The 26,487-nt window shown below is 41.6% G+C and overlaps 1 protein-coding gene across 2 annotated transcripts; it reads right to left on the bottom strand.

Moving 5' to 3' along the window:
- Positions 1-9,659: 9,659 nt before the first annotated feature.
- Positions 9,660-25,776, bottom strand: LOC134573049 (oocyte zinc finger protein XlCOF6.1-like). Of its 2 annotated transcripts, XM_063432442.1 has the most exons (4): positions 25,398-25,776; positions 24,931-25,057; positions 19,911-20,012; positions 9,660-10,971 (listed from the first exon to the last, which is right to left on the bottom strand). In XM_063432442.1, exons 1-4 carry the CDS (start codon positions 25,458-25,460, stop codon positions 9,866-9,868), a joined length of 1,398 nt encoding a protein of 465 aa, XP_063288512.1. In that variant the 5' UTR covers positions 25,461-25,776; the 3' UTR covers positions 9,660-9,865. The 2 variants fall into 2 exon arrangements, with proteins under 2 accessions (XP_063288512.1, XP_063288521.1); XM_063432451.1 differs by lacking the exons at positions 24,931-25,057; positions 25,398-25,776 and adding an exon at positions 20,162-20,507.
- Positions 25,777-26,487: the final 711 nt, after the last annotated feature.

Genomic DNA, 26,487 nt, shown 5'->3' with positions numbered 1-26,487 from the left:
AAGGTTTGTATTGTATCATTGGGGGTCCACTGATAATACATATACAAGGAACTCAAGTTTTTATATTGAAGAGTCCTATACAAGAAGTGGATATCATGCCTACTCAATTAAATGTTTCACAAACGAATGAGTTTCCATGGAGAAAGTGGGCAGATGAGATTAGGAAAGAAAAGTATTATTATATTCGTTACAAAAACAGTTGAAAGAAACAAAAAATTCATTTTGAACATGGTAAATTAAAGGTGATAGAACATAAATGGTCAGTTGTTTCAAGTTCCTCTTGGTGAATTGACTTCATTAAAAGTACAAACACTCTTGCTAAATCATCTGTAGGATCAGTAATTGTTATATGTGCAATTAGTTTGCTTCCGAATATCCGAAGTGCCGAATTTCGGAAGTGCGGAACCAAACCAAATTGCCGAAGTGCAGAATTTCGGTAGTGCCAAAGTGCTTTGGATTTCTGAAAAGTGGCAAAACAGGAGAGAGAGGGAAAATAAAGGGAATGATGACAGGAATCTAACACTAGCCCTAAACCCACCCCTAAGATAGGGTTAGGATTAGGGTTGGGGTAGTGGTGGGGTTATGGGTAGGGTTAGGGGTGGGGTTAGGGGTTAGGAGTAGGGTTAGGGAAGTCCCAAATTTCTGAATTGCCGAAGTTTTACGTGCCGAAGTCCCGAATTTCGGAAGTCCTGAACCGAATTGCCGAAGTCCCAAATTGCTGAATTCCGAACCGAAACAAATTTTTTGCCCATGCACATCCCTAGTAAATGTATATATTTTATTTTATCCATTTAATATTGTTATATGTGTATCTATAATATATATTGTTTTAAAAGTAGTAAATGTAGAATTAGAGAAATATATACTCGTAAATGAAAAGATTAAACAGAAGGAGAATACACTAAAGGAAACTATAAACCGGGTAATACACTATCACAGGTGGCGGTCCAAAGACCGGGACCCCTGTATGCCTGAAGTTGATGACAGGAGTCTCAGCGTGGAAATGGACACTCAGGGTAACCACACGCCCCCTGGCGTTGAGAACCAGGGTTTGTGCGGCCACATACCAGTGAACTAATGCAACTTCTGCGAATCCCAGGTGCCAGATGATAATATGCAGACCTCCCAGGATCTGAATAGGGAGGCTCTGCAGCAGACATGTATCCAGTACTAGAAACATGGTAAAAATGGTAAGACTAGAACAGGCACCAGACAAGACAAGACTAGAAGAACCCAGAACCAGAGCAGGAAAGAAAGCAGAACCCAGAACATGTACACAATACATGAGGGAAACATGAACAGGACATTTATTCCATCTGAGAGGGTAGTGGATGCATGGAATAGCCTTCCAGCTGAAGTGGTAGAGGTTAACACAGTAAAGGAGTTTAAGCATGCACAGGAATAGGCATAAGGCTATTCTAACTATTAGATAAGGCCAGGGACTAATGAAAGTATTTAGAAAATTGGGCAGACTAGATGAGCCGAATGGTTCTTATCTGCCTTCCCATTCTATGTTTCTATGGACAGGACTGTACACAAACTGGGAATGCAAGACAAAATAAAACAAGGCAAAAGATACAAGGCAAAACAAGAGGAGACATAACTAAGTACTATATATGTATTAACCCCTGTTACAAAACGTTATTTGTAACTGGCCTTTTAAATAGAACATTGCCCTGCTTCCCTGGATTGTGGAGAAGCCTAATGGCCAGCCTCCTTCCTCGTGACTATGGCCCTGGAATATATTACCTTTTAAGACTTACCTTCGGGCACAAAGGATTCTGGTATGCTGTTCTGGGCCCTTTAACTGTTTGGTACTTCGATACTGAACTTCGGATACAATCGAAGTACCGAAGCCGCCGAAGTACCGAAGTCGCCGAAGTAGTCGGAGTGGCCGCCATTACATTCGAACACGTGGCAGCGGCCAATTTAAAACAGTCGAACGCGGTCCGTGGTGACCTGTACCTTCCCGTATCCTTCGACACCACAGCCAGAGACTAAGTCCCATTCGAACGTCCGAACACCCGTTCGAATGGGACTTCATCATCTTTTTATGGGAAACCGATTGTCCTCGACTAGCGACCCCGAGGAGGTTTTAACCACGGTTTACTTCGGCACTTCGACAGATGTCGAAGTGCGTTCGACTATTCGAACACCGTCTTCGGATGGGACTTTACTGGTTTTCAGGGCAGAGATAGACCGACCACACAGCCTGAATCTGTGGAACTGTTTGTGGGCATGCAAACAGGCGTGCGATCGGTCCAAAGAGACTTTTTAATATCTCTGGACCCACTGGACAGATTCTCACGAATTTTGAGTATGTTGTTCCCCAATTTATGTTGTTCATAAAAATGTAAGTTTTATTAATGTATCATGTAAAATGGGAAAGTTATAGAAATGTATAAAAATGTGTAAGTTTTAGCTTGGAGATAATTGAGTAGATACAGTAGGAAACTCAATTATCTCCCAAGCTGAGGGGAGGGAACCTGTGGGCTGTACTTTGCTGTTATTGGTGATTTTATGCCTCCCCCTGGGAGTGTCCTGTTTGCCTGTACCTCAATAAAAGCCAGGCTGGGTGTTCCAGCACCTGAGACCTCTTCTGACCCTCTAACTTGTAGCCGTGACTCATGTTTGTAGGGGACAGCTATAATCACTACAGGGATTGCTATGCTCTTCATAATCCCTTAGCTACTGAGCTCTTGTAAGAGCTCTTGTTCCTGATCCTGCTTCGCTCTACAGAAGGAAGAGGTTCGCCTATTGGAACCTGGAGCCTGGTCGTAGGTCCAGGGCGCAGAGCAGACGGCGAGATACCAGCCCAGCAGCGGTGGTTCGTGGAGTTCGCAGTGCTTATGGTGGCTACGGTGCTGATGGTCCTTTGGTGAGCGCTAGGAGCATCCTTTTCTACGGTCCAACTTCCAGCCAGCCTGGAGGCAACCGTAACAACCTCTTAAGGACCAACCTTCTGAAATAAAAGAGAATCATGATATGTCACACATGTCATGTGTCCTTAAGGGGTTAAACATTGGAGATTTAGACATACATAAATGGCCCAAATGTATGCAGCCCACTACTGCGACAAAGTACTCCAAGTACAGTGGGTCCTAACTGCCTAGATATGCATGACCAAATAAACAACAATAAAACACAAACAGTACTTACCTGCAAAGAAAGGAGCAGAGGAGAAGAAACCACTGCCTTCAGGGACAGACTGAAACAAAAAGGATTAATGGCAAAGGAATGGGCGTGGCAACAAAAAGCAAACATTTAAAGGAATCCAGGAGACTGGGAATTCCAAGAACAAAATAAAGGAATGAACCCAGAAAACCTAGCATAAAGAAAACCAGACATAGAATAGAAACAGAAACAGAGGGAAATGTAGAATATTACATATTCTATATGTTCCTATTCAAATACTTATTAAGCTGTGGCTGTCTAATGGGTTAAAAAGAACAGATGGTGTTTGCTATTCTGTACAATGAGGACTGTGGAATGTGCTGTATAGGGAGATTGGGGGTAGGGTCCTTATATGGGGAGTCTCCTTATATGGGCATTGTTTAAATTAAAAGTTACACTTGCAAGAAAAAGTATGTGAACCCTTTGGAATGATATGGATTTCTGCACAAATTGGTCATAAAATGTGATCTGATCATCATCTAAGTCACAACAATAGACAATCACAGTCTGCTTAAACTAATAACACACAAAGAATGAAATGTTGCCATGTTTTTATTGAACACACCATGTAAACATTCACAGTGCAGGTGGAAAAAGTATGTTGACCCCTAGACTAATGACATGTCCAAGAGCTAATTGGAGTGAGATGTCAGCCAACTGGAGTCCAATCATTGAGATGAGATTGGAGGTGTTGGTTACAGCTGCCCTGCCCTATAAAAAAAGACACACCAGTTCTGGGTTTGCTTTTCACAAGAAGCATTGCCTGATGTGAATGATGCCTCGCACAAAAGAGTTCTCAGAAGACCTACAATTAAGAATTGTTGACTTGCATAAAGCTGGAAAGGGTTATAAAAGTATCTCCAAAAGTCTTGCTGTTCATCAATCCACGGTAAGACAAATTGTCTATAAATGGAGAAAGTTCAACACTGCTGCTACTCTCCCTAGGAGTGGCCGTTCTGTAAAGATGACTGCAAGAGCACAGCGCAGACTGCTCAATGAGGTGAAGAAGAATCCTAGAGTGTCAGCTAAAGACTTACAAAAGTCACTGGCAAATGCTAACATCCCTGTTAGTGAATCTACAATACGTAAAACACTAAACAAGAATGGATTTCATGGGAGGATACCACAGAGGAAGCCACTGCTATCCAAACAAAACATTGCTGCATGTTTACAGTTTGCACAAGAGCACCTGGATGTTCCACAGCAGTACTGGCAAAATATTCTGTGGACAGATGAAACCAAAGTTGAGTTGTTTGGAAGAAACACACAACACTATGTGTGGCGAAAAATAGGCACAGCACACCAACATCAAAACCTCATCCCAACTGTGAAGTATGGTGGTGGGGGCATCATGGTTTGGGACTGCTTTCCTGCGTCAGGGCCTGGATGGATTGCTATCTGTGACGAGACCAATTGCATTGGAGAACAAGTCCACATTGCATTGGAGAAGCCTGGTTGCCCGCCTGTTGCCTCTGGACTATGGCCCCATGGTAAACCTTGTATTTTCCTCTGCAGAAAGGCTTGTTCGTGCCTTCCTGCCAGGGTGGTCGGTAAATTCAATGTACCGAACAAACACACGAATGAAAGGACCACCTGGGAGCTGGAGTGTGTCATCAATTGACCTCCCAGAAGCTGCGGTTAACCGCAGCTTAATTGACGAATGCTGGGTGGCCTTTGTTCGTTTGCCAAACACGTGGCGGCGGCCATTTTAAAGTCCCGAACGGGCAGCGGTGTTCAGCGCCCAAACTATGGAACTGGAAACGGACACTTATTTGCGCGAACACCGCTGAGCCATCAGCCTCCTTGCTTCTGCATTCGGTCATTTAACCGAATGCCTGTTCATTCGGTAGTTTAACTGTATGAACAGCATCACCCCAGATACCCATGCCATGGAGCCTATTCGTATAACGAAAGGCTATGGGAAAGACTTTGGCTCCATGGCGATTGAACTGTATGTATGTTATCTGAGCGCCATTCGGTAATAATGGGCGCTTAGATCTAAGCTATCTGGGGATAGGTAGAATGTATATGTTTCAGTCATTATTTGCAACATTGTGTATTTTTGTGTCTTTTTACTGACATGTGCTCAATGGAGTTTTGCCTCTGTCCTTGGAGATAATTGGATTACTTTCCAATTATCTCCAGGATAGAGGGGAGGGATTGTAATGTACTGTGGGAGTGTTTTAACCCTGTATGCCTGTGATTGGACATTTTACCATGTGTGTCCCAGTCTTCCATCTGGTCCCCTAGGGGAGTGTCCACCAGGTGGAAGACCTGCATAAATACCGGGCAGGTAGCCCACATTAAACCAGACCACTGCTTGACCCACAACACGGAGCCTTGTCTCGTTCTTGGGTGGATTTACTGTATGCTGTTAGAGACTGATTGTTAGGAGTGTAAGCCGCTTGGTTGCTTTTCCTATTCATCTGCTAGCAGCTATTCGTGTGGTTCCAGTTCGGGAGTTTGGAGTGCTATTTTGTATGCAGTTCGGGAGTTTGGCGGATTCCCTTGTATTCAGTTCGGGAGTTTGGTGTTCTGCAGTAGCTGTGCCTGTATCTCTGGAAGGGGAAGATCGACTAAACGTCGGTTTAACCCTTTTATGCCCAGGGTGCCGTTTCACTATCATCAAAGGAAAAATGAATTCCCAAGTTTATCAAGACATTTTGCAAGAGAACGTAAGGCCATCTGTCTACCAGCTGAAGCTTAACAGAAGCCGGGTGTTGCAACAGGACAGTGGCCCAAAGCATAGAAGTAAATCAACAACAGAATGGCTTAAACAGAAGAAAATATGCCTTCTGAAGTGGCCCAGCCAGAGTCCTGGCCTCAACCCGCTTGAGATGCTGTGGCATGACCTCAAGAAAGTGATTCACACCAGACATCGCTGGACTTAAACAGTTCTGTAAAGAGGAATGGTCAAGAATTACTCCTGACCGTTGTGCACGTCTGATCTGCAACAGCAGGAAACGTTTGGTTGAAGTTATTGCTGCCAAAGGAGGTTCAACCAGTTATTAAATCCAAGGGTTCACATACTTTTTCCACCTGCACTGTGGATGTTTACATGGTGTGTTCAATAAAAACATGGCAACATTTCATTCTTTGTGTGTTATTAGTTTAAGCAGACTGTGATTGTCTATTGTTGTGACTTAGATGATGATCAGATCACATTTTATGATCAATTTGTGCATATCATTCCAAAGGGTTCACATACTTTTTCTTACAACTGTATGACGTAATTTTGCCTATAAAGAACTGAGGAAAAAGGACCACGCTCTCTTTCTCCTAAGCTCCACTCTCCTCTCCTGGTGTGTCCCGGACGTGCTGATATTAAGACGACTACTTAAGATCTCTCACTCTCTGTAACGTCTTTAAGAAATACCATCTGTTAAGTATATTATTGTTTGATTTTGAAGTAGAATAAATGCACATTTTTTATAAAGAAAGTCAGATTGCGTATTAGTACTTTTTGGTTAATATAGATGTATATTAACATGGAGGGCCTTTAACTAGGCATGTGCATGGGGAAAATATTCGTCTCGGTTCAGCATTCTGAAATTTGGGACTTCGGCAATTCGGAACTTAGACACTTAGGAACTTAGGCACTTCGGAACTCCGGCATTGCGGGACTTCTTTTGCAGCCGCTTAATAGATAAATCCCTAATTCCCACGGTATTAGGGAGCTATCTACCAAAAGGCTGAAAGACCTAAATTGGTCTTTCAGCCACATTTACTAATACTAAGTAAAAATTACTTAGTATTAGTAAATGTTGCCCCTACTCGCTATACCGTGAGTAGGGGCATATATAGTAAAAAGTGAGCAGCCTGGGGGGACCTATTTCTCCCCCCGGCCCCCACCCCTGAGCGGCGGGTGGGGGCCCTAAATAAAAATTGGTGGGGGGACCTAATGTCCTCCCCCCTGAGCAGTGGATGGGGGCCCTAAACTAGAATAAGGGGGGGACCTAATGTCCTCCCCTCTGGCCCCCACCCCTGGGCGGTGGGTGGGGGCCCTAAGTACAAATTGGGGGGACCTGATGTCCCCCCCTTGGCCCCCACCCCTGAGCGGTGAGTGGAGGCCCTAAATAAAAATCGGTGGGGGGAACCTAATGTCCTCCCCCCACCCCTGAGTGGTGGGGGCCCTAAGTACAAATTGGGGGGGGACCTAATGTCCTCCCCCCTGATCGGTGGGTTGGGGCCCTAAGTACAAATTGTGGGGGACCTAATGTCCTCCCTCTGGCCCCCACCCCTGAGCGGTGGGTGGGGGCCCTAAACTAGATAGCTTGATGTCAAGAAATGTTTGCTTTCTCCATTAATAAAAAAAGCAATGTTGCAATTACTGTAAAAAAACTAAATAGTTAAATGCTTAATCTAAGCAAAACCACAAATAGATGTAGAGATCACCTGCACTTGTGTTGCAGAACACAAAGGCTTATAACTGCAGCATTGAGACTACCTTTACGTTATAAAATTTCAAACAGGGATATTCACTAAAGTGAGAATTTCAAATTTAGGGCCAAAATTAGCCAAACTGGAAGCATAGCTGACTTACAGAAATTTTACAGTTTGACTACTCTGGCATTAAATTCTTATTGCAGTTTAAACAGTCCTTATATACTTCCTTAGTTAAATATTAATTATCTTTATGCCCAGATCCATATACTATTCTTACATAGTAATACATTATACCCCAACCTTAGAGGCATGTTTACATTGAGAAAGAAAACACATATGAAACTAGTTTGAGTAGAGGATCACAAAAGAAGACTGCTGGAATATTCTCACCAAGAATTTAAATCACTTTTAAATGAAGCCCTCCAACGGAGCTACCCATAATTCCTCACTACAAGAGCCTCAGATGACCTAAAATAGAGGGAAAGCAAAACTTTATTGAATCTGGACTAATTGTGAGAATGTTCCATTTACTTATTTTTTTATATTTTTATTAGTGGTATTGCAGAAGGTCTTGATGGTAAGGTGTGTCTTTTTCCTGATGATACTAAGATATGTAACAGGGTTGATGTTCCAGGAGGGATAAGCCAAATGGCTAATGATTTAGGTAAACTAGAAAAATGGTCAGACTTGTGGCAACTGACATTTAATGTGGATAAGTGCAAGATAATGCATCTTGGACGTAAAAACCCAAGGGCAGAGTACAGAATGTTTGATAGAGTCCTAACCTCAACATCTGAGGAAAGGGATTTAGGGGTGACTATTTCTGATTACTTAAAGGTAGGCAGACAATGTAATAGAGCAGCAGGAAATGCTAGCAGAATGCTTGGTTGTATAGGGAGAGGTATTAGCAGTAGAAAGAGGGAAGTGCTCATGCCATTGTCCAGAACACTGGTGAGACCTCACTTGGAGTATTGTACGCAGTACTGGAGACCGTATCTTCAGAAGGATATTGATACGAGAGAGTTCAGAGAAGGGCTACTAAACTGGTTCATGGATTGCAGGATAAAACTTACCAGGAAAGGTTAAAGGATCTTAACATGTATAGCTTGGAGGAAAGACGAGACAGGGGTGATATGATAGAAACATTTAAATACATAAAGGGAATCAACACAGTAAAGGAGGAGACTATATTTAAAAGAAAAACTACCACAACAAGAGGATGTAACAGCAGGACGTTGCCACAGAGACACTGCTAGCCCAGTTTAACCTAGATGCATTGCCCTTCCTCCCTCCCCCTTCAGCTTCTTGGGATTGAAACTTTTTTTTTTGTGTTGGAGACCCCACGTAGGGGTCGAGGTCTGTAAAAACCATGTGTGCAAAATAAACGAAGGCAGTCAGTGTTGTAACCTCCAGGACTGTGTTTCGTCCAGTTACTGGGGGGAAATGGATGCCTGCTTGTTGTAATTGTTCCTGCATGGCTGAAGGAAGGGAAACAGTGGAGGTAAGCGGTTGGGTTACCCATGGTCCGCTACACTTGTTAATACAGGAACCATTTGTATGTTTGGTGATAGTTTAATCTCAGGGAAGTGTTTTTTTCTGCTCATGCACAAAACATATAACTCGAAAATAAGGGTAAAATAGTTTTGTTAATAAAAAAATAAATCTTCTGAATGATTATGGCCCAATAAGCTTAAATGCTTAACGTTAAGTGTAGGGATTTACTCCTGCAGACCAAAAATTGGAAAATTGTTGTAGAAAATGATCAGAATCACAGAGTCATTGTGATTGGGCCCACATTATTAATGACTCATCAGCAGCCCTTATATGATCAAATAGAAATGATAAATTACTTTTAAAGCTATTATTATTTAATATATCATGAAAAATTTTATTTAAAGAAATTAATAACTACAACATTAACTATTACTATGTTAAAGAAAATTGCTTTATTCACCAAGATTTTTTATTTTTCAAGGATATGAAAACAGACAACAATTACAACGAATATACTTTACAGAAAAAGAATCATTCTAAATAAACCATAACCCTAAAAAAATGGCACCTAATGAAAAAAAAATGTGAGCTATTATTTAGTGTCAGCATGAGAAATCGGCTTTGCTATATTATTTGAGAAGCTAGATGGTAAATCAATATGTGTACAGTGCTTTGGAATTTGCTGGCGCTACATAAATAGTATAACAATTTACAGGTTTTAGTGTAAGTTGTTTTTTTTTTTTATTGCCATGTTATTCAATTGAGCTGACTATAACATTTCCCACATTCATGTTAAAAATATTTTCCACATTCAGAACAGTTTCTCTCCTGTGTGAGTTCGCCCATGCTTAAGAAGCTTTGATTTACTAATAAAACATTTCCCACAATCAGAACATGAGAAAGGTTTTTCTTTTGTGTGAGTTCTCTGATGTGTAATAAGATTTGAATGCTGGCTAAAACATTTCCCACATTCATAACATGAAAAAGGTTTTTCTCCTGTGTGGGTTCTCTGATGTTTCACAAGCTCAGATTTACTGTAAAAACACTTTCCACATTCAAAACACGAATAAGGTTTTTCTCCTGTGTGAGTTCTCCAATGCACAACAAGGTCTGATTTGCAGTTAAAACATTTACCACATTGAGAACATGAAAATTGTTTGTCCCCTGTGTGATTTTTCTGATGATTCACAAGATGTGATTTACTGACAAAACATTTCCCACATTCAAAACACGGGAAAGGTTTTTCTCCTGTGTGAGTTTTCTGATGTCTAACAAGGTCTGATTTACTCACAAAACATTTCTTACAATCAAAGCATGAAAAAGGTTTTTCTCCTGTGTGAGTTCTCTGATGCCTAACAAGCAGTGAATTCTGGCTATAACTTTTCCCACATTCAGAACATGAAAATGGTTTCTCTCCTGTGTGAGTTCTCTGATGTGTCACAAGATGTGATTGCTGGCTAAAACATTTCCCACATTCAGAACACGAAAAGGGTTTTTCTCCAGTGTGAGTTCTCCCATGTGTAACAAGATCTGATTTACGGCTAAAGCATTTCCCACATTCAGAACATAAAAATGGTTTTTCTCCTGTGTGAGTTATCTGATGTCTAACAAGGTTTGAGTGATAACTAAAACATTTTCCACATTCGGAACATGAGGAAGGTGTCTCTCCTGTTGGATTCCTGATCTGATCAACAAATTTTGGATAACAGCTAAAACATTTCCACCATTCAGAACATGGGAAATGGTTTGCTTCTTTATTTCTGATCTCATTTGTAGACATATAGGATTCTGATGGATTCCTTAATTTCTGACAGTTGGAGTCCTTGGTCCTTTTATTAAAACATTTTATCATAATCTTGTTTAATGTATTGCTGTTCTTGTCATGTCCTACTGGATAACTTCTTATGATGGAACCTCCTAAAAGAAATGTAGTAGGAGTTAAATAAATTGTGTCACTATAAGTTATTTATTGTTTACCATACTTGGAAAAATTTACAATATTTTTAAGACGGATAAAAAATGTGACAAATTAAGCATCATTGTGATTAAGAAGGAACTTAAATATTTTGGGTGCTTTAAAGCCTTCACTATCAAAATTGTGTATGAATGCTTTCACTTTAATTTACTTCACAAATTAAAAATGTAGTCAACAAAACCTCACTTACCTACATTTATATTTCAAGAACAATTACCAGCTTGTAGAAGAACAAATTTATATGAGAGTAACTCACTTTGAAGATCATATTAATCCAACAGGAAATGTGTGGTGGGGCGGAGGTTGAATAGTTTCTTGTAGCGGAGAGCCGATTTCCCACAGCTTAACTCCACCAATATATCAAGAGGATGCAGGAACAAGTAATAAATCCCAGATAATATCCAGCACAGTCAGCAATAAAATCCAATAGTATCCCATCACCTTTCCCAATCACTGGACGACACACAGTATAAGGAGTAGAACTGAAGTTTAATGGCAACATTCCTGCTTTTATGAGATTCTCCCATGCAAGGGAGGGATTCACATAAATTATACATTACACCAATCATATGGACGTTACCTCCCACACATCTCCCCTCCCCTTAGCTTCACAGTTAATACAATTATAATGCACATACTTTTCTCCACTTTTTAGATGTACCCCAAATATGTGTGATATACCTTTAAATATGGTTTCCCCTGGTAGCCCTGATCTGGGTGGCAAACATATCCAAAAATCACCCAGATCAGACCAGGGGTAAAGAAGCCGAAAATAGTTCCATGAGATCTGGCCCTGCGGTCGGTTTCAATTCGTGCCCCAAAAGTCCCGAAAGGCTAAACCATACATAATGGAGTCGGTAACCGGATGAATCCCCTAGTCCAGGGGTTCTCAACCCAGTCCTCAGGACCCCCTACCAGTCCAGGATTTGGGGATTACCTGGGTGTGTCTAAGGTGTTTAGAAAAAGGGAAATAAAACACCTTAGACTCTAAGGTGTTTTTTTTTTTCTTTTTCTAAACACCTTAGACACACCCAGGTTATCCCTAAACCCTGGACTGGTAGGGGGTTCTTGAGGACAAGGTTGAGAACCCCTGCCCTAGTTCGAGGGATTCATCCTACCGAAGGACGGGCCGTTCGTGGGTTTCTTTCGGTGTTTTCTGCCGTCCTGGAGGTCTTAGCTGTGTTCGGCTAGTCGAGTGTCCGTTTTGAGTTCCAGACACTCGACGACCAAACACCGCTGTTCGTGGGTTTAAGATGGCCGCCGCCACGTGTTTGGCTGCCGAAATGGCGGCCACCCAGGGAATGTAGCAGCGTGTTCGTATGTAAAAAGGGAATAGGAGAGGCGATCAGGGAGGTAAATTACATGTATACTGTACATCAGGGTGGTCCGGTTGTTCGGTACTTTGTTCGTATACCGAACAAAGTATGGCCATAGATGGTGCCATGTAATTCTGTGTACTCCAGGCATATGAAAAACCTCTGCAGTGCCAACAATAAAACAATAGATGGGACAGCCAAAAAGGCGTCTGCTACATTTCTCTCATATGCCTCTCAGAATTACAGTAGTATTTCAGAGCTTGTTATAAAAAGTTTTAAATTCCTTTATTTTAGAACTGTGATTTAACTATACATGTGCATTATGCTTAAAGGGTTACTCCAACCATCATGAAATGCTTTCAAAAGTTGTCATGGTGGTAGATGGCAATGTTTCTGTTTGAAATGCTGCACATAAATATATATTTGCATCTTTACCCAGGATGCTAGTTACACCATGTGAATTTGGCAGCTTGAAACTCACTTCCCCAAGGATTATTATCCAAAATCTGCTGTTCCTCCAAGAGGCCCATAAACAGACTTCCATATTGTAGCGGAGAGCTGATATTCCACAGGTTATCTCCACTTAAGATCCCAGTGAGGCTCAGGAACAAGTATTATAAATCCATAAGGCAATAATTCCAGCAGGCAAAACAATCCAACAATATCCCAACATCAATCCCAATGACTGGACGACACACAGCATCAGGAGCAGAACTGAACTTTTAATCACACAACCGTCTTTTAAAGCATTCTCCCATGCAAGGGAGGGATTTACAATAATTACACAATACACCAATCACATACGAGTTGCCACCCACCCATCCCCTCCCCTTAGTGTGACACATAATCCCATTATGCAGGACACAAATTCCCTGGGTTTCTGGATGTACCCCTAAACATAGGGGTACCCCTTTAAATATTACATCCCCTGGTAGCCCTGATCTGGGTGAGACACATATCCAAAAATCACCCAGATCGGACCAGGGGTTCGGGAAATTCCAGGAAGTACTAAAAAGACCGACCGCGCTGGGGTTAACAGCCGAAAAGAGTTCCATGTATTTTGGCCCTGCGGTCAGTCACAGAAAATCAAATGAAACATACGAATGGCTTGGGTTATGAGAGCTGGGGAGAATTCGGGTAAATCCCCTTGTTCGTGAGGTTCTTTCTACCGAACGGGAAGCCGTTCAGGATGTTTTTACACAAATTGGCGGCAGTGTGGAGGTCTCAGCGGTGTTTGCCTAACCGAGTGCCACCGCCACGTGTTCGTCTCCTGAATGGCGGCCACCCAGAGAACAAAGAACACACTACACGAATTGCCAATTACTCGTTTGCAAAATTGTTGCGAACGCTAATTGGAGGCACACTTACTCCTGGGGTGGTCTGATTGTTCGGTAGTTTCACTCGCATAATAACTGGAGTGATTTTACCGAACAATCAGACGAATGCTCCATACATTTCACATACACATGTCACAATTTAACCGAACACATAGGAATAAATGTAATTTTTAGGACAGCCCAATGCCATCCGCTACACATATGAAGTGGCAAAGCTAGCTGTCATCACCATTCCATAGTAAAAAAAACTTCTTGTTGAAGTTAAAATAGCTTTGGGTGAGGATGAACTGTGTAAATTGTACCAAGGTTTCTGAGATCTCGGAGAAGTAGGTCTACAAATAGATATAATGCAATGGCCTCCAAGCCTATTTTTTGGGCTAAGTTCATATATAAAGATACTACATCAGTGGTGACCCAGGTATAGTTCTCCTTACACTTATAGTCTGTCAATAATTTTAACATGTGACCAGTGACTGTACTTATCTTTGCAGATGTCCAGACATCAGAGATGTGAATGAGTTAACTGAAGAAATAATAGGCCTACTGGGCAGCTTATTTAAATTCTTGTATACGTTAAGGATTTGATTACCGTATATACTCGAGTATAAGCCGACCCGAATATAAGCCGAGGCCCCTAATTTTTCCCCAAAAAACTGGGAAAACTTATTGACTCAAGTATAAGACTAGGGTGGGAAATGCAGCAGCTACTGGTAAATTTCTAAATAAAATTAGATCCTAAAAAAAATATATTAATTGAATATTTATTTACAGTGTGTGTATAATGAATGCAGTGTGTGTATGAATGCAGTGTGTGTATGAGTGCAGCGTGTGTGTGTATGAGTGCAGCGTGTGTGTGTATGAGTGCAGCGTGTGTGTGTATGAGTGCAGCGTGTGTGTGTATGAGTGCAGCGTGTGTGTGTATGAGTGCAGCGTGTGTGTGTATGAGTGCAGCGTGTGTGTGTATGAGTGCAGCGTGTGTGTGTATGAGTGCAGCGTGTGTATGAGTGCAGCGTGTGTATGAGTGCAGCGTGTGTATGAGTGCAGCGTGTGTATGAGTGCAGTGTGTGTGTGTATGAATGCAGTGTGTGTATGAGTGCAGTGTGTGTGTGTGTATGAGTGCAGTGTGTGTATGAATGCAGTGTGTGTATGAATGCAGTGTGTGTATGAATGCAGTGTATGAATGCAGTGTGTGCAGGGCCGGTGCAAGGATATTTGCCCCCCCCCCCATATGTCCTGACCTCCCTTCCTCCTCCCTCAGTGGTCCTTACCTCCCCACCCCCGTGTTCCTTCACCCCCCTCCCCCAGTGGTCCTGACTCACCCCTCCCCTAGTGGTCCTTACCCTCCCCTCCCCTAGTGGTCCTTATCCCCCCCTCCCTCCCATAGTGGTCCTTATCCCCCCCTCCCTCCCATAGTGGTCCTTATCCCCCCCCCTCCCTCCCTCCCATAGTGGTCCTTATCCCCCCCTCCCTCCCATAGTGTTCCTTTTCTCCCCCCCTCCCTCCCATAGTGGTCCTTATCCCACCCCCTCCCTCCCATAGTGGTCCTTATCCCACCCCCTCCCTCCGATAGTGGTCCTTATCCCACCCCCTCCCTCCCATAGTGGTCCTTATCCCCCCCCTCCCTCCCATAGTGGTCCTTATCCCACCCCCTCCCTCCCATAGTGGTCCTTATACCCCCCCCCCCTCCCACAGTGGTCCTTATACCCCCCTTTTTTAATTATTATTATTTTTTTATTATTTCTTATTTTATTTATATATTTATTTTTCGTCCCCCCTCCCTGCTTGATACATGGCAGGGAGGGGGGCTCTCCTTCCCTGGTGGTCCAGTGGCAGTTCAGTGGGGGGGAGAGGGGTGCTGGCAGAGCTGTAACTTACCTGTTCTGCAGCTCCTGTCAGCTCTCTACTCCTCTGCGCCGTCCGTGCAGCTCCTTCTATCAGCTCACACTGTAAGTCTCGCGAGAGCCGCGGCTCTCGCGAGATTTACACTGGGAGCTGACCGAGGTGCTGAACGGACGGCGCGGAGGAGGAGAGAGCTGACAGGAGCTGCAGAACAGGTAAGTTACAGCTCTGCCAGCACCCCTCTCCCCCGGTCTGTATTATTGCAATGCAAATTGCCATAATACAGACCTTGACTCGAGTATAAGCCGAGTTGGGGTTTTTCAGCCCAAAAAATGGGCTGAAAAACTCGGCTTATACTCGAGTATATACGGTAAATAAATAGGAACCACCCCTGGTGCTGATAACACATTTTAAAAAAAAATCTGTACTTTGGATAGTTCCTGATTTAACCCCTTAAGGACACACGACATGTGTGACATGTCATGATTCCCTTTTATTCCAGAAGTTTGGTCCTTAAGGGGTTAAAATGTTTGTTAACCACATTACCTAATTATCTCTTGCATTTAGTAGAAGGGTTGTTTAACATACTTTAACATTGCAGGGTCTGCTACATTTATGCTATTTTGTATACATACAAATTACTGTTACTGTATTGTGATACTTTGTAACATTAAGCCTTATTGGGTAAGCTGGCATTAGCTGTGTATAGTGGCCACTATCAATGTTATATACCTTCCTAATGTTAATAAATCAGGGCTTAGCAAATCTGCTTCAAATCTAGGAGCCAGCAAAAAATTTAGGAAAAAAAGGCAGGTTTTTCAATGTCAAAAATACAATTCTTAACCCCTTCAGGACGGAGTCAATAGTACACGTTCTGATCAAAACAAAACGTAAACAAAAACTGGAATTTGCGCTATATGTCTGTTCACCCGTAGTTCCCCTCTTTCATATTAAATGCACCCACACTTATTATATATCATTTTGTTCAGGAGAAACAGGGATTTCATTTCATATAAAATATTTCTATATGAAACAATTTATTATGAATAAAATTAAAAAAAACTGTGAGAATTTTTTTTTTTTTTAATTTGTAGTTCCGCCTCACATTTTAGCTGTAAATGTCATAATACTGTTAGGTTTTACGGCAACAAAATGCACATATTTGTAATCAGCGATGTCTCACGAGTACAACAGTACCCCCCATTAACAGGTTTTATGGTGTTTTGGAAAGTTACAGGGTCAAATATAGAACGTTCCATTTTCAAATTGAAGTTTGCCAGATTAGTAATGTTACCTTTGAGATGGTGTGGTAGCCCAGGAATGAGAATTACCCCCATAATGGCATACCATTTGAAAAAGTAGACAACCCAAGGTATTGAACGTGGGGTATGTTTAGTTTTTTTTAGTAGCCACTTCAAAAAAATGAAATGCAAGCCTTATATGTGACTCTCTAACTTTCCAAAACACCATAAAACCTGTACATGTGGGGTACTGTTATTCTCGGGAGATTTCATTAAACACAAATATTAGTGTTTTAAAACAGTAAAACATATTACAACAATAATATAGTCCATAAAAGTGCCGTTTGTTTGTAAAAAATGCAAAAAACGTCACTTTTACTTAAAATATCATCGTTGTAATACAATTTACCAGTTTTAAACACTAATATTTGAGTTCAGCGAAGTCTCCCGAGTAAAACAGTACCCCCTATGTACAGGTTTTATGGTGTCTTGGAGAGTTACAGGGTCTAATATAGTGCTTGCGAATTAAATTTTCTGCACTTTCTCCCTGTGTTGTCAGGCATGTCAATCAAATTTTAATTAATCAAATGACATAATTATGCTAAAAAATTACTTAAATATACACGTAGAATTTTAATATATATGCATTTATAGGTATATAAATTCTACGTGTATACTAATGTAATCTTTTATGTAATTATATGTATTTATCTCTATATATATATTTGCGGTTATTTGTATTTTATATATAGATAGATATATATAGAATGTCATTCTAAGTGTATTCTGTTTCCAATATATATATATATTAATAACAAAATACAGTTAGAATGAAATTACATATGAATATATAATTTATTTTATATTTTGTTTCAATATTTTATTTATTTATTTAATTATTTTATTTATTTATTATTGTAATTGTGCGTATATATATATAATATATATATTCTAAGTGTATTTTAATATTAATATATATACTAATATTAATATTAAAATACATTACGTATGACGTTACATATATATAATATGTATATATATATAATATATATACATATTATATATATATATAAAAAGGCATTTAATTTATTTTATAACATTTTAATACTTTTTTTTACACTACCTACCAGCAGGGGGACTGTCTAATATTTTAGACAGTCCCCCTGCTGGCAGATCCATAGCCAGCTATAGGGGGCCATGTGATCGCTCTTTGAGAGCGATCACATGGCCCACGGGGGCATCATTTGGCGGAGGGGGGCTGCCTGGGCTCTCAGACAGCCCCCCAGAAGAGGATCGCGGCGGAGGTGAGTACACCTCTGCTCCTGGGGCTGCAAGCCGTTACGGCGTTCTATGCCGCCGCAACGGCTTTAAAGCCCTTTAAAGCCGCGACGGCATAGAACGCCGTAACGGCGTTAAAGAGACACTATAGTCACCAGAACCACTACAACTTAATGTAGTTGTTCATGTGTCTATAACCTGTCCCTCCACACTTTTCAATGTAAACCCTGCCTTTTCTCTGAAAAGGCAGTATTTACATTGTTGCCTAGTAACACTTCTGGTGAAAGTCACTAAGACAGCCTCTAGAGTGCATCCTGGGTCAGTGCTGCACAGTACCTACTTTTAGTGTCTTCACACTCTGCATGGATGTGCTGAATGTTCCCTATAGAGATGCATTCATTCAATTCTCTCTATGAAGAGATGCGGATTGGTGCAGCATGGCTTTTTGCCACATATGGGAAAGCATTGGTTTGGATGAGGTCATCAAGATTGATGATCGCAGTCATGGAGACAGGGCCAGCTGCCGCGAGGAGTAAAAACTCCTTACCCATGTGACTGGAGGGGGACCGGTCACCTAAACACACACACTCACTGACACTGCAATAAAACACATTAAAGGGACCACCCAGAGTCCCTACCTGGAGCTGGAGTTTGTCTGGAGCTGGAGTTCTGGCTTTCCCTGGGGTCCAGTGGGGTCCATGCTCTGCTCCACAGAGCGCTGTTTAGTGATGCCAGGGCCGGAGGGAGGTTACATCTCTCTCGCACGCGCCTGCCAGTCTGCCTCAATCTTCCAGGAGCCTCCCACCCGTGCGCACCCCCCACAATCTCCATCAGCTGTCTGGCCGACTGACCGCAAATGCTCTCCCTTTAGCCAGACGGCTGTCCGACCAACCGCACGCCCATGCTCTTTAGGAGATGGCTAGCAGCCCGCCCCCACTCATAGGCAGCCGACCACCTCAGGGGCTGAATGGGCCAACAAATCCCAGGGATTTGTCGAGCCCTGTAATAAATGTACAACATTTTAAGGAATAATGGTGTGTATCATTGACAGAATCACATATTTTGTTTAGTTTTTTTAATATTTTACTGGCGGCATCCTGATTATTATTGTTAGTTAAATTGAAGAAAAATAATAAGGGGCTCTCCATAGTACCTGCTCAATTCTGCATTTTAATGTCAGTTCCTTAATTAACCCTTTAAGGACCAAACTTCTGGAATAAAAGGGAATCATGACATGTCATGTGTCCTTAAGGGGTTAAAGATGTCTGTGGTACTTTCATATATAAAGAGTTGGAAAAATTGTTACTCTGATTGAGAATGAAAACCTCTAAATTGCATACTGACTGTGCTGCTGCTCATATAAAGAATAAATGTACCCCAATAAAGTTAGTTCTGTGATTTGAGGTAGTACAGTCAAAGCAAGGTTCGAGTTAGGGTATTTAGGGCAAAGTTTATGTTTGGGTAAATTAGGGTTAGGAGATACTTGCCTAAAATGTGGACTGTAGCACTGTTGTACTGTGTGTTTGCTCTACAAGAATTTGCAAATTTCCGGGCAAAGTTATAATGTCTCTATGGTGAAGTGGGGGGATGGTAAAAAATGACTGAGCAATATTTTAACATTACAGCAGCTGCAATAAATAATATGAGCAATTTCTTTCTTTAACGAGGAACAAGTCAGAACAAAGTCTGAGACATAATGAGTAACTAAACACTGCTAACACTCATCACACTGTGCTGTATGGAGAGTCTCCCAGCATTTAAGCTCCCCATGCAGAGATCAAGAAGTCAGAGAACCACGGGGAAAACAAATAGGTCCGACAATTGCTGTCCAAAAATGGAGCCCAACACCACTTATATGTTTACTACTAACCTGGGTCAGTATTCAACAGACTATCCTGCAAGGGACTCCTCACAAACGGCTCTTCCCTTCGATCAATCGCTGATATAATCAAAGGTGTCATATGAATCCTTCCTGTATTTGTTTAATGTGAGAGAATACCAATTACATTTTAAAGCTCTTAAGATCAAGTCAACTTTGACCTTAATTTAATAATTTGGATAAACTTTTAAAATATTTTTTTTTTCATTTTTCTACTAAAATATTTATAAAACTTTACTTACCGTACATTTCTTTTTCACTAGTGTGACAAACTCCCCTTCTATTGTGAGTTTGCAACGAGCTCCTGGAGGACATTGCTTGCCAGCCACCTGCCCACTGACTATGGGCCCTGCAGGGAAACCTGTAAAAGATTATTTATCTAGCTTGGTTTATGTGATTCCCCTATGCTGTTCGGGAACCAAACAGCCGCATGAACTATGGACCACCCCGGAGCTTGTTAAGCCTAATTGATACATTGTAACGATACTAACCACAGTGTTCTAATCATTCCTTTGGGTGGCCACAATTGATATGAACGACCACGAGGTGGCGGCCGTCTTGTTCGTATGAACGCAGGCAGCGGTGTTTGGTCGCTGTACTTTCATCATCGCCTGCGTTCATTTTAAAAAAACTTAGAAGAACACTGTTCGGTGGGATCGTTCATCGGGATGAAAGGAACAAGCTCCACAGTATGGTAATGGATTCTGTTCGGTAGTTTGTTCTCTTTTAAAACTACTGAACTTGACTGACCGCTACCACTTTTCCCCTGGAACTGTTTTGGGCATAGGACCATGTGTAGGGTCGGTCATATTATGACTTCCAGGAAAATCTCAAACCCCTGAACTGATCTGGGTGATTTTTGGATATGTTGGTCACCCAAATCGAGGCTATCAGTGGATGTAACTTTTGTGTGTTTTTCAAATGTTTAAAAAGGTATTTTTTTTTTAAATATTGTATGTTTTTATATGCCTGTTGATAATGGAGTTAGTTCAGTTTCTGACTCAATTATCTCTCAGGTCACAGAGGAGGAGTTTGTAACTAGTCCCCTCTCAGGTCCAGGAGAAGGATTATCCTGTTTGTGTGGGAGTGTCAGGGACGTGCTTAACGGTGTCTGAAATTGTATAAAAGCAGACCAGCTGGCCAGATTAAAACATTGCAGCTTGTCCTCCCAGAACTATGTGTTGTCCAGTACCTGGGAGTGGAAAGGGCTAATCACTAATCACTGTTCCAGTGTGAATTCAATGGGGATAGTCCTTGTAAGGACTAGAGATCCCAAGACTGAGGGTCGTCCAGTGCCTGGGGTGGATAGAGCGAGTTCCCCATTCGGCTCCAGGAGGGAGCAGTTCCAGGACCCCAGTCAAGCCACGGCAGCTGTGGCAGAAGTGCTGCGGTTTGTCCCCTGTTCCAGCTAGGAAGCGGTCCTTGACGGAGGTACCCAGTCATGGGTACAGGGAACTCTGTTACAACAAGGATTAGAGTCAATACTTACAAAGGGGGTCTAGCCACCTCTTCATATGACAGGCAGAGCACCAGCAGCCAAAGCTTATAAAATTTAAAGACCTACCCCAAATCCCTCCACTTCTGTTATATAACTTTCTTCTCCCAGTAAGGGCCCCAGTAAAATAAAAAATCTGGCTTTGTTGATCAAATTCAAAAGATCCACTGTCAGATGCCCAAATCTCCATGTTATTTGACTGAAGATTTAGGGTGATAGAAACCAATCTGTTTCAAAAGGTTCCTGCTTATGGCATCTGCCAATATACTGGTAGAGCCTGTTATGCGGTAGTTGTAGAGAGATAACTTTCTGCCCTCTCCATGATTGTTTTGCATAGGCGAGTCAGAACCAATGAACTTGTACCTCCTTGTATGTTTAAAAAGGCTATGGCTTTGTAATTCGAAGAGTGATGTCTTCCTTCCAAAGACCATCTTCTTTTTAAGGCAGTACTGCCAAACTGTGTGACCCCTCCAATATCTGGTGAATCTGAGGTAGTGATTTTCCAATTTGTTTCTGAAAGAAAGACCTTATCTCAGGAGTTCAAAGCCACCATGTTAAAATATCACTTTTCTGTTTTTTGGTCTTTCTCTGCAGCATTCTTATAATAAGAGTATCATAATATTTTCTCTGAGCCATCAGGATGTGGCCACTGACAGCCTGCACAAACCACATGTTTAGACTTTGACATGGCTTTACATTTTTTCCAAAGGTTTATCCCTTTTATCGGATTAGACATGCTGAAAGTTAAAAGCAGCAATAAAACACAACAGAATTCATTTTTTTTAAATGTATTAGAGGAGCTTCAAACATAGAAAATGTAAAATGTATACCTTAAGCTGCCTCCAAGTGTGTTGGATTGCTGGTGAGAACACACTGCTAACCTTCATCCTGTGGGTCGCAAACTGAACTGAGCTTTTAATCATCTTATAGGGTAATTTACAAAAGTGAGAATACAAACACGTATTCCTGACACTATAGGGTTAAAATAGCTATTTTAACCCTATAGTGTACACACCATCTACCCCTGAAAAATAAAGTATTTAAAATAATATTTCCCATGCCACACTCACAACGCCGCAGCTAGGCCTGTCTCGCTCCACCTCCATGGCTGAGATTATCAAACATAGGAAAGCAGTGGGAGGCTATTGGGCATACGTGGCAAAGCGACGCGCTGTGCCAATCCAACTCCTCATAAAGATGCTTTATATCACTGCATCTCTGTAAGGAATGTTTAGCACTTCCATGCAGAGCGTGGATGATGCTGAATGCCAGTGCTGCACACTGAGTGACTACCACTAGAGGTGTTCCTAGGCAGCAATGAAAAAGTCAGTGTTTACATTAAAATGCCTGCAGGGACAGGGTATATACACCAGAACCATGACATTAAGCTGTAGTGGTTCTGGTGAATATAGTGTCCCTTTAAAATTGAATTCTAAGTAAATTTCCAATTTAAGGTCAAAATAGCTGATATGGAAGCACCCCTCACTTGGAGAATGTCTTCAGTTCAGCTATTTTTACCTTGAATTTGAAACTCAATTTGAATTCTGACTTAAGTGACCCTGTTGGAGAACTTCCCCATTTGAATTTTTGGTGCCAAAAATGCAAGATAGCTTTGCGCACGCACAACGCACTCCACGATCTTTCGTGGAACGCATCACAACCTGTGCATTAATGCACAGGTGGTACCATCGACACTTGCTCCCAGCACAGCGTTTAATAGAATGTTTGCATGGAAGACAAGCTCCCGGAATGTGTTCCACTGACCGATTGATATCATTTAATATCTGGCCTTCCAGGACTGCAAAACCACTGCTTTCCAGGCATCACAATGCAACCACAAAACAAGTAAACTTCTCATAACAAAATGGGTCAAAGTACAGAGTGCTCTACCTTTCTCCTAAGAGAAGAGGCAGAAAACTAGGGTCCATGCTGAGAAAAGGAAGCTTTACTTCAGAGGGGGGGAGAGGTATTGGGAGGAGGTCCTTAAGTTTAAGAAGTGCACTGTCTGTCCTGTGAAGAGGTGGCTGGAACCTCCCATACGCAAATACTGACAATCTGTAGAGAAAAATATCAATGTGTCAAAAATATCAAAATATGAAATCATTGTGACAAACTGCCATTTGCCACAGGGCATTGGAGAGGACTGATCGCCAGCCTCCTGCCCTGCGACTATGGCCCTGGGATGTATTGCCCTTTAAGAACTACATTTGGGCATAATGGATTTTTGTATGCTGTTCCTGGCCCTTTAAATACTTTGGAGCAGTGTTACAACTTTTAAACTGGCACTTCGAATGCAGTCGAAGTGCCGAAGTCGTCAAAGTGCCGAAGTCGTCAAAGTGGCCGCCATTCAACAAACGAACACGTGGCGGCCACTTCGACGGCCATTTTAACTTATTCGAACGCGGTCAGCGGTGTGTGCAGCCAAATCTATGGAACTGTTAACGGCTACCCAATTGCACGAACACCGCTGACCCGTACCTACTTTGACACCGCGGCTGGAGACTAAGTCCCGTTCGAAGATTCGAACGCATGTTCGAATGGGACTTAGTCATTTTCTTGTTGTAAAATAGACCGACCGCACAGCCCAAATCCATGGAACTGTTTTGGGCATGAAAATGTGCTTGCGTTTGGTCATAAAGGACTTCCAGCTAACTCTTTAACCCCTGGATGGAATTAGCTGAATTTTGGATATGTGTGTAAGTAAAGTATCCTGATTATTAATGTGTGGTTTTTATGAAGATTGAATGTATCGTTTTAACCCCTTAAGGACCAAACTTCTGGAATAAAATGGAATCATGACGTGTCAGACATGTCATGTGTCCTTAAGGGGTTAAAGTTATAAAAATGTATAAAAAGTACAAGTTTTAGCTTGGAGATAATTGAGTAGATACAGTAAGAAACTCAATTATCTCCCAAGCAGAGGGGAGGGAATATGTGGGATGTAACCGATATTTGATTGGTTAATGCCTAATTGCCTGTGGGTGTCTCCCTTGCAGGGGAGCACTGCATAGAAGCAGAGTACCTGCCATTAAACATTAGTTCTTCTTTTACCCTCAATCTAGAGTCCTGTCTCTAATTGGGGAATTGCTATATCACTACATGCTCTGCATGTTCCTTTGGATAATCACTTCTAAGCTCTTTTAAGAGCTTGTTCCTGCTTCACTCTCTTGGAGGAGAGGTTCACCCACTGGAACCTGGAGCCTTGTCGTAGGTCCAGGGTGGGTAGGAGATGGCGAGAACCCAACCAAGCTGCTGCGGTTCGTGGGGTCTACAGTGGTTGTGGTGTCTGGCGGAGCACTTGGAGCCCTCTGTAAGCGCTAGGAGCATCCTTCAACGGAGGTACCCAGTCGGGGTGCCAGGTGATCCATTACAATCATTTTAAAAGTTTATTCAAAATATAAAATCTAGGCTTTTGTTTCAGTTTAGGAACATTTTAATGGACATTTACCTTTTGTCCCAGATATGAATGTATACTTATGATGAAGATTTCCTCTAAATAGACTGAGATGTTCTTACCCAGAGACCTGAGGGTCTGATAATTCTCCATCATCACATCTATGTAAAGCTCCTTGTCTTCTCTACTTAAACAGTCCCACTCCTCCTCGGAGAAGTAAACGGCCACTTCCTCAAACTCACATTGGTCCTAAATTAGAAATGTAAGTGTTTGAGATTATCAATCTAGAACATGATTACTTGTCCAGGCAAACAATATCCATTACAGATTATGGCACTGCTTACAGTTTTTGGATAAGCTTTTCAAATGATGCCAAACGCTTACAAAAATGTTTGAAATCATTTATCTACAAAACCTTCCAAATATATTTATTGTGAGTTCTTTAGATAAATTGTTTTAAATGTTTTTCTAACAGATTGTGGTCATCAAAAAAGCGTAACCAAAAGAATTAAAGCAAGACCAATGTTTTCACGGTGTACTTAAACCACAGGAGGGATGGATAGGTGTATTTTGTGATTTTAACCCTTACCTGTCTGTTCAGATGGTAATCTATCTCTGAGACTTGATCCAAGAAGCTCTCAATCATCTCCATTGTCTTCTAGTTCAGTAGTCCAGTAGTCAACAGATGACTTGCTTTCTCCAAACGCTAGAGTCTGGTGCTAGTAGAGATTGGTAACATTGTTGAGTCCCTGAAGAACGGCCATAAATCAAAGAAATTAACTTACTGCATAAAAATATACCAGTCAGTTATTCTCCATTATGAAAGTACTGCAATTTTGTGTCTTTTCTTTTCTATTTTAAAGGTATGCTATAGGCATCAAAATAAGCTTAATAAAGCAGTTGGTGTAAATATCACGCCCCTGCAGTCTCAGTGCTAAATTATCTGCCATTTAGGAGTTAAATCACTTTTATTTTTGATTAGACAGCCCTGGCCACACATTCCCTGCCTGTGACTCACACAGCCTGCCTAAAAAAAAATAGTTTAATTTCCAATCGGACATTTTAAATTCTGCTCTAAGAATTGAGCTTCTGGGGGTCTAGGATGCTATTAACAGAGCAGGAGATAAATTCTAAATTAAACAGATCTTGCTATACAGGAGCCTAAAATATCTAGGTTCTTTCAGGACGTGTTTACAAGACTGCATAAAAAAAGTGATTTAACTCCTAAATGTTAGAGAAGTAAGCTGTAAAACTGCAGGTTCAATGCACGTAAACTACTTAATAGAGCTAAAGTTATTTGGTGCAAATAGTGTCTCAAAGACATTGTTCTGGCCATCTGATAATTTGAAAAAATAAAAAAAGCCTTGATACAATGTATGTTAAAAATAAATAAAATACTGCAAACGTTTTCAGTCCTCAAGCAAAAAAGCCTCTCTCTCTCTCCATGTTACCCCCACTCCTCCTCTCTCTCTATCCATGTTACCCCATCTTCTTCTCTCTCTCCATGTTACCCCCTCTCCTCTCTCCCTCCATGTTACCCCCTCTCCTTCTCTCTCTCAATGTTACCCCCTCTCCTCTCTCCCTCCATGTTACCCCCTCTCCTTCTCTCTCTCAATGTTACCCCCTCTCCTCTCTCCCTTAATGTTACCCCCTCTCCTTCTCTCTCTCAATGTTACCCC

Source organism: Pelobates fuscus, chromosome 1 (assembly GCF_036172605.1).
Source record: "Pelobates fuscus isolate aPelFus1 chromosome 1, aPelFus1.pri, whole genome shotgun sequence".
NCBI lineage: Eukaryota > Metazoa > Chordata > Amphibia > Anura > Pelobatidae > Pelobates > Pelobates fuscus.
The sequence above is the reverse complement of the archived record's forward strand: the minus strand, read 5'-3'. Positions and strand labels throughout refer to the sequence as shown.

Coding starts and splice junctions, on each gene's coding strand:
- LOC134573049 (XM_063432442.1), bottom strand. CDS start 25,460: ATGGAGATGATTGAGAGCTTCTTGGATCAAGTCTCAGAGATAGATTAC. Junction 20,013..24,930: donor TCAGACCCTCAGGTCTCTGG/GTAAGAACATCT, acceptor AAACAAATACAG/GAAGGATTCATATGACACCT. Junction 10,972..19,910: donor TCTGTTGAATACTGACCCAG/GTTAGTAGTAAA, acceptor CATTTCTTTTAG/GAGGTTCCATCATAAGAAGT.